At 37.0% G+C, this 12,059-nt stretch overlaps 1 protein-coding gene across 2 annotated transcripts in view; it reads left to right on the forward strand.

Annotated features, from left to right (window-relative positions):
- LOC126189039 (T-kininogen 2) overlaps positions 1-12,059 on the forward strand; it is a 171,458-nt gene that overhangs the window by 134,928 nt on the left and 24,471 nt on the right. For both annotated transcript variants that reach the window (XM_049930889.1, XM_049930890.1), the window contains 3 exons: positions 869-973; positions 1,158-1,310; positions 7,554-7,658. In XM_049930889.1, coding sequence (XP_049786846.1) covers positions 869-973; positions 1,158-1,310; positions 7,554-7,658 — 363 coding nt within the window. The remainder of the gene's footprint in view (positions 1-868; positions 974-1,157; positions 1,311-7,553; positions 7,659-12,059) is intronic.

Here is a 12,059-nt window from a genome sequence, read left to right on the forward strand (position 1 = left end):
GCATGCTCCTTCCAATGGCTGTTGGAAAAACTACAGATAGTGTGGTGCTAGTTATGTTACCAAATCTGTTACTATCTTATCAAGTCTACTCTAGCTTTTCTCAAATTCAAATTTTTTAAATATCACTTCATATAAGAATGAATCATTGGATGCCTTGGACAATATTGTCATTGTTAATGCAAGACTGTTTCACTTGTTTGCCAAGTAATTTGTGGGTGAAGAACATAATAATTTTTTTATAGAAATAGTTCCTGAAACTTATTTGAATCTGTTTCTGGTTTCTTGGTTTTTATAGATAATTTAAAAGTGATTTGATTTTGACTGTAGATTTTTAGACTATGTTAGTTTGATTAGTGTTCTTAGCTTTTTAGGGTATTATTGGCTCTTTAAGGGATTTGTTCTGTGGTTTCATGTTCAGTGAGTACAAATATCGTCTGCAAATAAAACTAAATGGGAAGTTATATTTAGGGGTAAGTCACTTACATAAAATAATAGATAAGGAATAGAATATCTGGAACATATTGGCTAGAAGACTAGAGGATGTTTCAAGACATCAAGGAATATTTTCCATTGGAGTAGAGGGAGCCATAAAGGGCAAATATTGGAGCCAAAGACAGAGATTGGAATATATCCAACAAATAATTGAGGACAATGGGTGTAAGTGCTGATCTGAAGTAAAGAGGTTGGCACGGAAGATGAGGTTGCAGCAGGTAGCATCAAATCAGTTAACAAGAGTTCACCTAAAGTGGGGCTGAAACTTTCCAGTCCTACAAATATTTTCCTGTGCCAAGTGTTACAACTACCCTTGGCTTTCCCTCTGTTGAATATGACTGTTGAAAGTTTTCATTGGTTTTCTTTGTCATTTCAGAATAACCAAGTCTGTGATGTGAAGGTATGGGACAGGCCATGGCTAAACATGCGTGAGATTACGGAAATACGGTGCTCTTCCAAGTCGGACAGAACGAGACGAGCAGTTAGTACTAATTAGTATAAATAAAAGATTACTCTCTTCTTTACTGTTGAAATTATTTCTTTTTGTTTTAGTTGCTCCTAATTACTTTGCAAGCTGTCTACCGATTTAATAGATTATGTCATGATAATTTTCTTTCCAGTCTGCACACAGTTTACTCTTTTTCATAACAAACCTTAAATTACAGGTACTACCTGATGTCCCTCCAGGAAGTCTCCAAGATGCCGAGATAAATGATAGTGTCAAGAATGCTGCAGCTTTTGCAGTAAGCGAAATTGATAAGCAACAAGATTCAGAGTCCAAGCTGGTCTTGGTTAAGATTGTGAGTGCTCAAACACAGGTAAGAATATTTATTATTAGTAACATTTATTACTATTATGAAGCAATTGCAAGCTGTGTAAGCTCTTTGCAGCTAGTGGAACAATATTTTGCCCAACTAATGTGAAAGAACGTTGTAAAAACAAACAAGTAATTTTCAAAAATTGAATGTCTACTTATGATCTCATTATGTGGAGAGGTCAGTTACTCCTTTTGGCTCTTAGTTTTTCCGCAATGTCAAGTTCTTGAGCTGTCACATAGTTTCATATTTCTTGGATTTTCAATTCTCCACTTATTGAGTTCTTCACTGCCCCAAACACATTAAGTATTATTTATCTCTAGAATATAACCGTTTCTTCATTCTTTCTTATAAAATTCTAAAATTCGCATGAAAAATAATAATTCATTGTACAAGTGACTTATAGGCAGATATCTTGATTTTTCATAGAGATTTCTGGTGTTTAAGACATTTGACTTGAACATGAGACATATATTACATGTTTTCTATCTGTTTCTGTCAGTGAGTTTTCAGAGGCCCTTCGGCATGGTTTTTGTGCAGTCAAGCATCAGATTTTTAAAACTCATATTTGCTGGAAAATTCATGATGTAGCATGATTCAGTAAACACAAATTCATTGTTTTTATATTATATGAGAAGAAATAGTGAGGCAAAGTTTTATGTTTGACATTCTTAGTGGCTGTAAGAAATGCTTGTGGGTGAGTGATGTGGGATCCATGTAGGATGACGGATGAATCTATTCAGGGAGGGTTGACACAATACCTCTTCGTATGGTGGCTAAGAGGTTACATTTGAGAGTAGGACAAGGTGTTGTAGCGGTTCCACCTTCTTTCATTTCTTCGGTTGTTGTCCTCGGTATTGGCGTACTGCATTGCTACACTGGCTGAAAAATCGGTTGTGTATTCTGTAAATGATGTAGCTGACAGATGCATAGTTGCATTTCACAGTCTATTATTATCACTTTTCGCAACTCCCCGATAATACGCAGTTATTTGGCCAGTGCACTATTGTTATAACTTCCAAAAAGCCTCATAATAGTTTTCAGATGAACCTCCAAATACTGCTACTATAGTTAACTGTTGAGCATCTACGAGCAGTAAAAACATAACCACGAAGTTCACAGTTATTGAAGAATAGAAAGGTACCGTACATATGGAAACAGTCACTGTCATTGTTTTTAGACACGGCCTATTGTGTAACACTTATTTCAGGGATGCATTGTTATTGATCTAACCAACACAGTTTCCTCTTCTGGAACTCAGCTGTGGACTGACTGTCTCGTGGCCAAAAACCGGGCCCTTATATATTATCACAATAATAGGTGCTGAAACTACACATTGATTGAAGTTAAATTTACAGAAATTACAATTAAAACATAATTCATTAAATTAACTGACTACATCAAAAAATTCTGTCTTATTAACAGTTTCTTCTACTACAAGGGTTAAGCCGAATTTTTTGTGTAAATCATGAAACTGACAAATATAGTTATGTAAACAATACTTTTGACAAAACTGTTAATTACTTTGGAATTAATGAAGGGCTGGTTTTGCTAACATGTTTTCAACTAGAGACAAATAGATACTTTAAGAATACTAGTGTTTAGTCTTCCAAATGTTTATAACTAGTGCAGAATTTATATTTGTTTATACATCAACAATAGAATTTAAGTTATGAAACAATTGCTGATTTCACCCTATAACAAAAGATACTACGTAGGAATAGTTGAAATAAATTAGAAAATCATTTACATACCTAATACTAAGCACAAAATTAGATCTGGTGTTATATTCTTCAAAACTAAGAGCCAATCTTTCTCTTTTATGAAAATGCAGATTATATTCACATATGTTAATGGTAATTAGTTGAAATTGAAAAAAAAAAAAAATGAATTTAAAGAGGCAGATGGCAAAACGAGGAGATTTAAATTTATCCCAGTTTGCTTCATCACAGTGTGAGAGCTTTGTTAACACAGAGACAGTAATACTAGTGGGATAGTTGACAGTTATTTTGAGGTGTGGTTGAAGATTGCTTCAGCCTGGCACCTGTTTGAGGTTAGCTGAGCTGTGTTCTTATTCCAGAAAGTGAGAGCGAAACACAGATGTAGGCAAAAGATTAGGAATACCATAGTGCATTCTTTTAGATCATGACATTTTGTCATAAGAAGCTTTATGGACAAATAGCTGATAATCCAGTACTTAGCTATTCATTCCAATCTTATGCACAGGTGAAATGTCATGGAAATTGATTTCAGTCAGCCTATGACCCTGGGAGTTGTGAATTTAACACTAACATCAGTTGTTTCATTTGTTATTACTCATCACTTCCTTCCTACATTCACTCCCCACTCCTAGTGGTTCTAAAGATCTCTCTCTCTCTCTCTCTCTCTCTCTCTCTCTCTCTCTCTCTCTCTCTCTCTCACACACACACACACACCACCACCACCACCACCACCACCACACACACCCTTCCCCCCCCTCCCCAAGGTAATAATACACATGTAGCTAGTTTCCTCAAAATTTCTCCAGACATTTCAGAGTTGTGTTTTCTTGCCACCACTTGCGCAGCACAACCACCATCCCCACCCCAAGAAGAGATATCTCATCCCTGCAATAACTGAGTCTGCATATGTAAGTCAATTTTGTGCCCACTTTGGTATGTAGCCACAGATGATGCAATGAGTAGTTATAGTCTATACACACAAAGAACAGCCCTTAAAGTTGAAGTGGTGTAGCTGCTTCATGTGCCTACCACTACCGACCATGTAATGTGATTTTGTATATTTCTCTGTGTTACTGCAGCTCAGTAACGTATCACAAGCAACCTTTTGTGTTTGAGAGTTGAAAGCTGGCAACAGTGCTGCCAGCTTTCAGGGCTCTTCTTTCATTGTATGCAGTATAGAGGTTGTGAAGAGGAAGCTGAGTATCATAAGGAATTAAATAAGAGGGTGTAACGGCAAAATGCCACTTTCCTCCAATACCAAGTTGAGGATCCTTGCTGCCTGTGGATGTGTCCTATCAAGTGATCCATTATTTTAGTAAAGTTACGCATAGATTTCTTCACTTACCAGTTCACTTCACTACCTCCTAATTTACTATCTGATGTACCTATCTAAGCTTCATCATTCTTCTATAGCACTATATTCCCAAAGCTTATATTCTCATCCTTTCCAAACAGCTTATCATTGTTTCATTTGTATACAAGTCCACACTCCAAACAAATATCTTCTGATAAGAGTTCCTAACATTCAAAACGGTATTTTAATTTGGCAGATTTCTCTTCTTCAAAAATGCATTTCCTGTCATACCAACCTGTGTTTTATGTCTTTTTTTTATTTTGGCCATTGTTAGATATTTGAAACCCAAACTGTTTTAGTGTCTCATTTCCTAATTTAATTCTCTCGACATCGCCTGATTTAATGCAACTATACTGTACATTTGTTTTACTTTTGTTCATAACCTCTTTTCAAGACACTATTCATTCCTTTCTACCAGTATTCTAAGTCCTTTATCAGTTCTCATTAGATTATAATGTCATAGTTTTCACTTCTTCTGGAGCTTTAATCTTCACTCCAAATTTCTTTTTGGTTTCCTTTACTGCTTGCTCAGTGTACAAATTGAATAATAACTACTGCTTCCTTTCATGTCCTTCGACTAGTACAACTGCAGTCTAGTATTTTAACCCTGTCACCATCAGAATTTAAAAGTGTATATTCCAGTCAACACTGTCAAAAGCTTCCTCTAATTTTACAAATGCTGCAAACATTGGTTTGCGTATATTCTAAGCTAAGTCATAAGGCTGTTACTGCCTTGCTTGTTATCACTTTTCTCCAGAAGCCAAACTGATCTCTCCTGGGGTTGGCTTCTACTTCTTTTTCCATTCCCCTGCAAATAATTGGTATCAGCATTTTGCAGCCATGACTTACTAAACTGATTGTTTCAAAATATTTATACATGTCAGCACCTGACTTCTTTTTATGTAGGATTTTTACATTCAGGTGATTACATGCTTGGAAACTGTATGAGCTGACACCAGTTGAAAATAAATAAATAATGTAATGGAATTATAATTGACTACACCTTTTCCCTGCTGTCATCTATTTTGTCTTTAGTTTATTTGCCATGTCATGATACCCTGAAATTCAAACATGGATTCTCACGATCCAGGGACCTCAAGGCATTTTATGTCGCTGCTGATCCAGAATTTTGCCTGCTTTCCCTTCCCCATAGCAACTCCGCATTTGTCATTTACATCTTTTGGCCTCTGTAGTGGATAAATATCCTGAAATTTCCAGTCAGTTTTACTTTTCCTAGTTCTGACAAAAGTTTTAGAAAAGTTTAGATATTATACAGTTTCTTTACACTGACTACAAATAACACATTGTCAAAGTTACAGTTTGGATTTCTAAAGTGTTATGTTATTGAGAACACTATTTACAAATACAGTGAGAGTGTATGTAATATATCATAAAAACTACACACTACTGGTAGACTCTGTGAGCTCTCAAATGTGTGTGATTACATAAATCATAACATCTTTTCAAGTAAATCAGAATATTATGGCATCATGTGAAATAATATGAGATGGTTAAAATCATATCTGTGCAACAGGTAACAAAGGGTGTCAGTAAGAAAGACTCTTGTATTAAGCTTATTAAGCTCTCATGTATTACTGACCTGGGATCTAATTACATATGATGTCCCACTTTCTCTTGTATTTATTAAAGGCCTTTCAACAGCAACATTACCAGATGCTAAATTTCTTTATTTACAGATGATATGAATATTGCAATAAATAGCAAATATAACACTGTTTTAGAAAGAGCTGCTAATAAAATTTCTTTAATATTATGAAGTGTTTTCCAGCCAATTCATCGTCTTTTAACTTTGGACGAAGAACCCACTATATCCACTATACAACAAGAATGAGGTTTCAATACAACATATATGTAAAATGAGAATATAAAGCCAGGACAGGTCAAAATATTATTTGCTTTGGTATTAAAACTTCATTAGAGATGAGCGTATAATAGATATGGTGAAACATCGAAGCAGATCTTTCTTTAGAATATGAATTCATTTGACAATGCCATACAGTATCTTTTTTGGGTAAACATATCAAGCCGAGCTAATGCTTACTGGGTACAAAAGTATGTGACACTAATTATTACTGGTGTGACTCCAGCATCATCTTGGAGGAGGATATACTGACTACTGTTTTTCAGTATATTCACTCTTTCTTGAAATTTATGATTATTAATAGATCTCTCTTTCAAACCAGCAGCTCAGTTAACAGAATTAATACCAGGAATAAGACCCATCTTCACAAGGAATTAAAGTCTCTCAGCTTGGTTAAAAAAGCTGTCCGTATGCAGAAATGTACATTTTCAATAATTTGCAGCAACTGTAAAGGTACAGTTTTAGGAGACGTGTAGAAGATTTATTGATGACAAGCTCCTCATACTCCATTGATGAATTCCTTAGCAGAACCAGTTATGTGCTTACTATTCACTGTATCATATAGTGTGACTGCCATCTAATAAATGATTTAGGCACAGGTTCAGTCCAGTAATGTGATCTGCGGAAGTAAGTCTGCACACTGTTTTTGCTAATGCTTGGCTACAGTAGCTTAGGAATTATTTAATGGAATTTTGTGTGTGTGTGTGTGTGTGTGTGTGGGGGGGGGGGGGGGGCCTTCTTCCACATCCTTGGCAATCATCTTCCTTAGGATATCTAGACTAAATATTAACATGTTTTTGTTTTTTAACATTTATTATATATTTTTGTTTTCCTGCATGTTCCACTTTGATGGTCTCCTCATTGAGGGTCTGCAGAATGAATAGTTGCAGTCTGTTTCCTCCCTCTGTTTCCTGTCTGTCCTGCTTGAATTTCTAGCCATCAGAATGTTTTAAAGTACTTTCCCCAATCTTCCATGTGGGTCACCCATTTTGTGTACAGTCCTTTTCCATAAGTCTGAAAGTAACTGCTTCTCTTCCATCCCACCCCAGTTTGCAATATGTGCAAGCATATTTCTATTACTGTACAATCTCTTATATGCCCACAAAATTATTTAATCAGAAACATTGTCAAGTTAAATTTTGGATATCAACTGCTTGTACAGGTGGTGCCAGTGTCATTAACAGACTTTTGATCTCTCTTAGCACAATCACAAACTGCTGACTACTGTGTGAAAATTTTTGATATTACTCAGCAATGCTTATGTAATTAAAAATTATTTGTATTTCCAGGTTGTTGCAGGAAGGTTATATAATTTTGAACTAGAAATTGGACAGAGCAACTGTACCAAAGGAAACGATGTTGCCACTGCACAGTGTACGGTACAGGATAAATCGGTAAGCCAACTCTAAACTGATGCTATTCAAATACTTGCAACTATTTTGAAGTGTTTTATAGTGATGGGGCTCACCTTTTAGAATGAGTATTGTAGAAAATAACAACAGTGTTGGAAAAAACAGATTGCTACTCACTGTAAAGAAAACACGTCAAGTTGCAGACAGGCACAATTAATTAAGACACTTACATAAGGTTCCCTACCTCTGTTTACTTTATGCCCTGTGTGAATTCTTAGCCCTCAGACTTTTTAATGGTATTCTTCCCCCATATTCTGTGTGGGCCACCCATGCTGTGTACAGTTCTTCTGTAGAAAATAAGTCATGAAACGGGTGCATAGCAGAGTGACCTGGCCACTGCACAGCCACATTTAGTTGAGCACAAATACCGATATTGAATTCAGGATATAGTAGCCTGCAATGTGCTTGTCTGCTGTCATCACAACATTATCAGATCATTGTACAGGCAAATGTGGACTGTGGTGGAATGAGGTGTCACCTTGCAATGAGGGGCAGAAAAGTAGTACTGTTTGAAGATTATAGTGCAGTTTGAGCAGGGAGTGATAGCAGCTTTTGAGTTAAGGGGGACAATGATCCAAAAGTAATAAGGAAAAGTGGGTCATGGCAAGGGCTTAGAATTCGTTAAGTCACACCAAAGCCCCCCCCACCCCACCCCGCCTCCCACCCCACTCCTCCCCCACATACACAAAAATTTACTCTAGTTATGTGTAGACTAAAATTTCCATGCTGAGACAGCTGATTACAGTCTCTGTCCGCCGCTCGTGGTCTTGCGGTAGCGTTCTCGCTTCCCCGAGCACGGGGTCCCGGGTTCGATTCCCGGCGGGGTCAGGGATTTTCACCTGCCTCGAGATGACTGGGTGTTTGTGTTGTCCTCATCATTTCATCATCATCCAGGAAAGTGGCGAAATTGGACTGAGCAAAGATTGGGTAATTGTACGGGCGCTGATAACCACGCAGTTGAGCGCCCCACAAACCAAACATCACTGATTACAGTCTGGGCTGAAAAGTTCTCCCCATTGGCTCCAGGAAGGGCGTTCTGTAGTACTTCAGTTAGTTTTTCCTCTGGGTTGCTACAGATAGTAATTCAGTTCTAGCCATGAGCTGGTGTCAGCTGTAGGCAACTGTTATGAGCCATCTGCGTAATAATGTGAAAACATTGACATTTTGAAGTCACCATAGCCTGTCATAGATGAACAAGTTTCCTGCCCCAAACTAATGACACATGTCACTGAAAGTAGCAATGATCCTTTTAGGCCACTGTTTGCACTAATTGGGGAGTAGTCTGCTTTATGCCAGTTGGATTAACAGATGCACAGGGTGTATACGACCCGGGACAACTGGGAGATCTGGGAAAAACCCGGGAATTTTTTCATCTGGGAGAAAACTGGGAAAAACCCGGGAATTTTCCATGTTTTAGTTTTCAGTTAAAGTTTTGCAATTTTGACTGGTAAGAACTGATACTCTAACAAAGGATATTACTGTATCCCGCTACTGCAGAATAATACTTCAACAATAAAACATAAACGAGAGAAAAAACGAAAATAACTTAAATTGTGAAGGAAATGCGTCATATACAACAACGACACACAGTGTTCATGCAAGCATCTGCCAACAACAAAATGTGTCAAAGGCTTTAGAAAGACTATGCAGTGCTACATAACAACAAATTGCTTCTGATGAGTGTGAAGTCACAACTGTTTACATTAGATTCGTTTTAGCAGTTAGAAGCAGGCTCTTGCGCATGTGCAGTTGAGTCGCGTTTGTGTAGTAGATTCTCCCGCTTCTGGCTACAGGAATGTGGCTGTTGGCTGTGCAAGCAGCTAGATGCTACCGGGAAAATTCATATTCTTGAGCAAAAAAACTTGTGTCACAAAGTGCCTAGCATCCTGCGCATGTTTGTCTATCGATTATTCATATGATTTTGAAACTCTTCCCTGTTGGTTTTTGAACATTTTTGAACACATTTCAAGTTGATTTCTGAATAATCGTAAGTTGATTTTTGAATGTGTGCATAGTGTATGTGATCTCTCTGTCAGGAGAATCCTCGTCGCATCTAGAAATAAACTTTCCACAGACAAAAGGGGATGGGGCTATACGAGCTGAGCGGTGTAAAGCCGAACGGATGAATGCCAATCACTGTCTGATTATGTGATTGATTGCGTTGTTATAATTACTAGCGAAATCCATAGATTCAGGCAACTGACTGACAGGAATAACAGGCGAGAAAGATTACATATTATCTTCTCAGTGTATCCAAGAAAATGAAATTTTAACAGAAAATTTTTGGCCAGATCGCTACACTAGTAAGGACCAGTTGTACAGTCCCTGGCTAGCAGCCGCTTAATTTCTGTTCTGGAAATAACGAGTAAAACATGTTGTACGGGCACGTAATAATGCCTAACTGGAAAATAATCACGGGATAACTAAACCTGTGATTCGGGTAGGGTTATTGAAGTTAATCGGCGAACAAATTTTGACAATGACAGGAATAGCTACAGAATTGATGATGACAAGATTGTTTGTTAGAACGAGGAAGGAGAAGAAACAGGAACATCACACAAATTATGGAAGAATAAGACAATTCCAAATTTATATAAAAATTACGTAATACTACTTTTCGATCTCATGCTTGAGAAACTGGTGCGTATGAATGAAATGTCAAACTATTTCCTAATATAAAGCTTCTTGCTTGTAGTAGGCCAAATGGACATTTGATATTGGTACTTCGTGAATTATATTCTGTCTTGTTATAAAAATGGCCAGTTGTGCCAAAACAGTCTCATTTATGTGGTGTGTGTTACAAAACTGCTGCAATATTAGAAAGGCCTATTTTGTTTTATCTGGCAGGCAGTGACAAAATAGACGTAATCAGATCGAGAAACCACACTAGTCTTGGGTATTATTTGTGTTAACAGCTTTTTCACTATTAGATAGTGGCATTTCGATTTTTCATGCAGCAAAACGTTTGACAAACTTTGATGAGGTAATAGATTCTTTCACAGAAAGGAAAACACGCCATGTAAAGCTGTAGCAAGATTAGAGAGAAAAAAATGCTAGGTGCTAAGGATTGAAGATATGTGTAATTTCATGCTTATCTCTTGTCTTTATTGGTTTTATGTAGCCAGTATTTAATTTTATGTCACACAAAACAGCAAGTTATAAGCTAATAGGCAATAAAGAGTGCAAATTTACTGAAGAGTTCTTGTTCTTCCGATTAAAAATAATGCCATCCGCTATTAATTGCGAGATTTTTTTAAAGACTGGCAAGTTGTCAAACCGGCTGACTGGGAGCAGGAGAGGCACCACAGGACATTCCAATTGTCACTGTCTGAATATAGTTTGGTGGCATCCATTTCAAAATATTTACGTTTCAATTACACAGAGCGAAATACAGTGATGTGCGGTAGAAGAATGCTCTATGAAGAGGCGTGGCAATGCACTTTAATTTCTTCGAACACATATGTTTTATGTTTTAGACTTTTCAGAGAGGCGTGTGCTATAAGATGAATATATTTTTGAAAATTCTATTTTTTTAGTATTGACCCGGTTTGCAAATATCGTAGATTCGGGGCTGATGCGCAGAGCAATCCGAGTTATAGTGGGTAGCATCCACGTGACCCGTGTTTACGTTTAGTGATTTTGCTGTTTCCCCTTCGTTTTCTCTCACCTCAAATGAAAACAAAACGGATATCCATGACCAGGAGCTATCAAGTGAATTATAATACATTCACATAATTACAGAATGCAAAAATATGTTAATAGTTTCAGATTTTATTTTATTTCCACTTTTCTGACAGTCAAGCATTAATCGCCTTGCGGAATAATGAAGTTATTTTTGTCTGTTTGCTAAAGAAATTTTACTTTTATTAACCTTTTCCACAGAGACAGTCTATGTATTTGAAACAAAATGTTTAATTCCACAGTACTGGCTAGTTTCAACTGTTCGCTGCATTTCAAGTGCACGTTTTCATCTTCTAGCACATATGGCATTATGACATAATAAAGAACCAACCACGATATAATACGGTACTGGTGCTCCAAGATAATTTACATCCCAAAAACCACACTGAAAAGCTTAATATCAGGTCGAGGTCTACATTGGGAATCTGGACATATGAACATGCACTTTAAATGTGCACATTTTAGTATAGTTCTCGAAATTCCGTTGCTTGTGGAGTATCCTCTGATGTCATGTTTCTTTTATGACATAATGTATGATGTTTCAAAGTTTTACACATATGTACATACAGGCTTCCTATGTCATGATAGCTGAGCAAGCGTGGTGTTGCCTGTTATCTGCGCTCTCTGGCAACTGCTGAAATGAACCTATTTCTAACAGGTCACGGGAAAATATTGTCAATGGTGGTTTGAAAAGTGTTACTT

Source organism: Schistocerca cancellata, chromosome 5 (assembly GCF_023864275.1).
Source record: "Schistocerca cancellata isolate TAMUIC-IGC-003103 chromosome 5, iqSchCanc2.1, whole genome shotgun sequence".
Taxonomy (NCBI): Eukaryota; Metazoa; Arthropoda; class Insecta; order Orthoptera; family Acrididae; genus Schistocerca; species Schistocerca cancellata.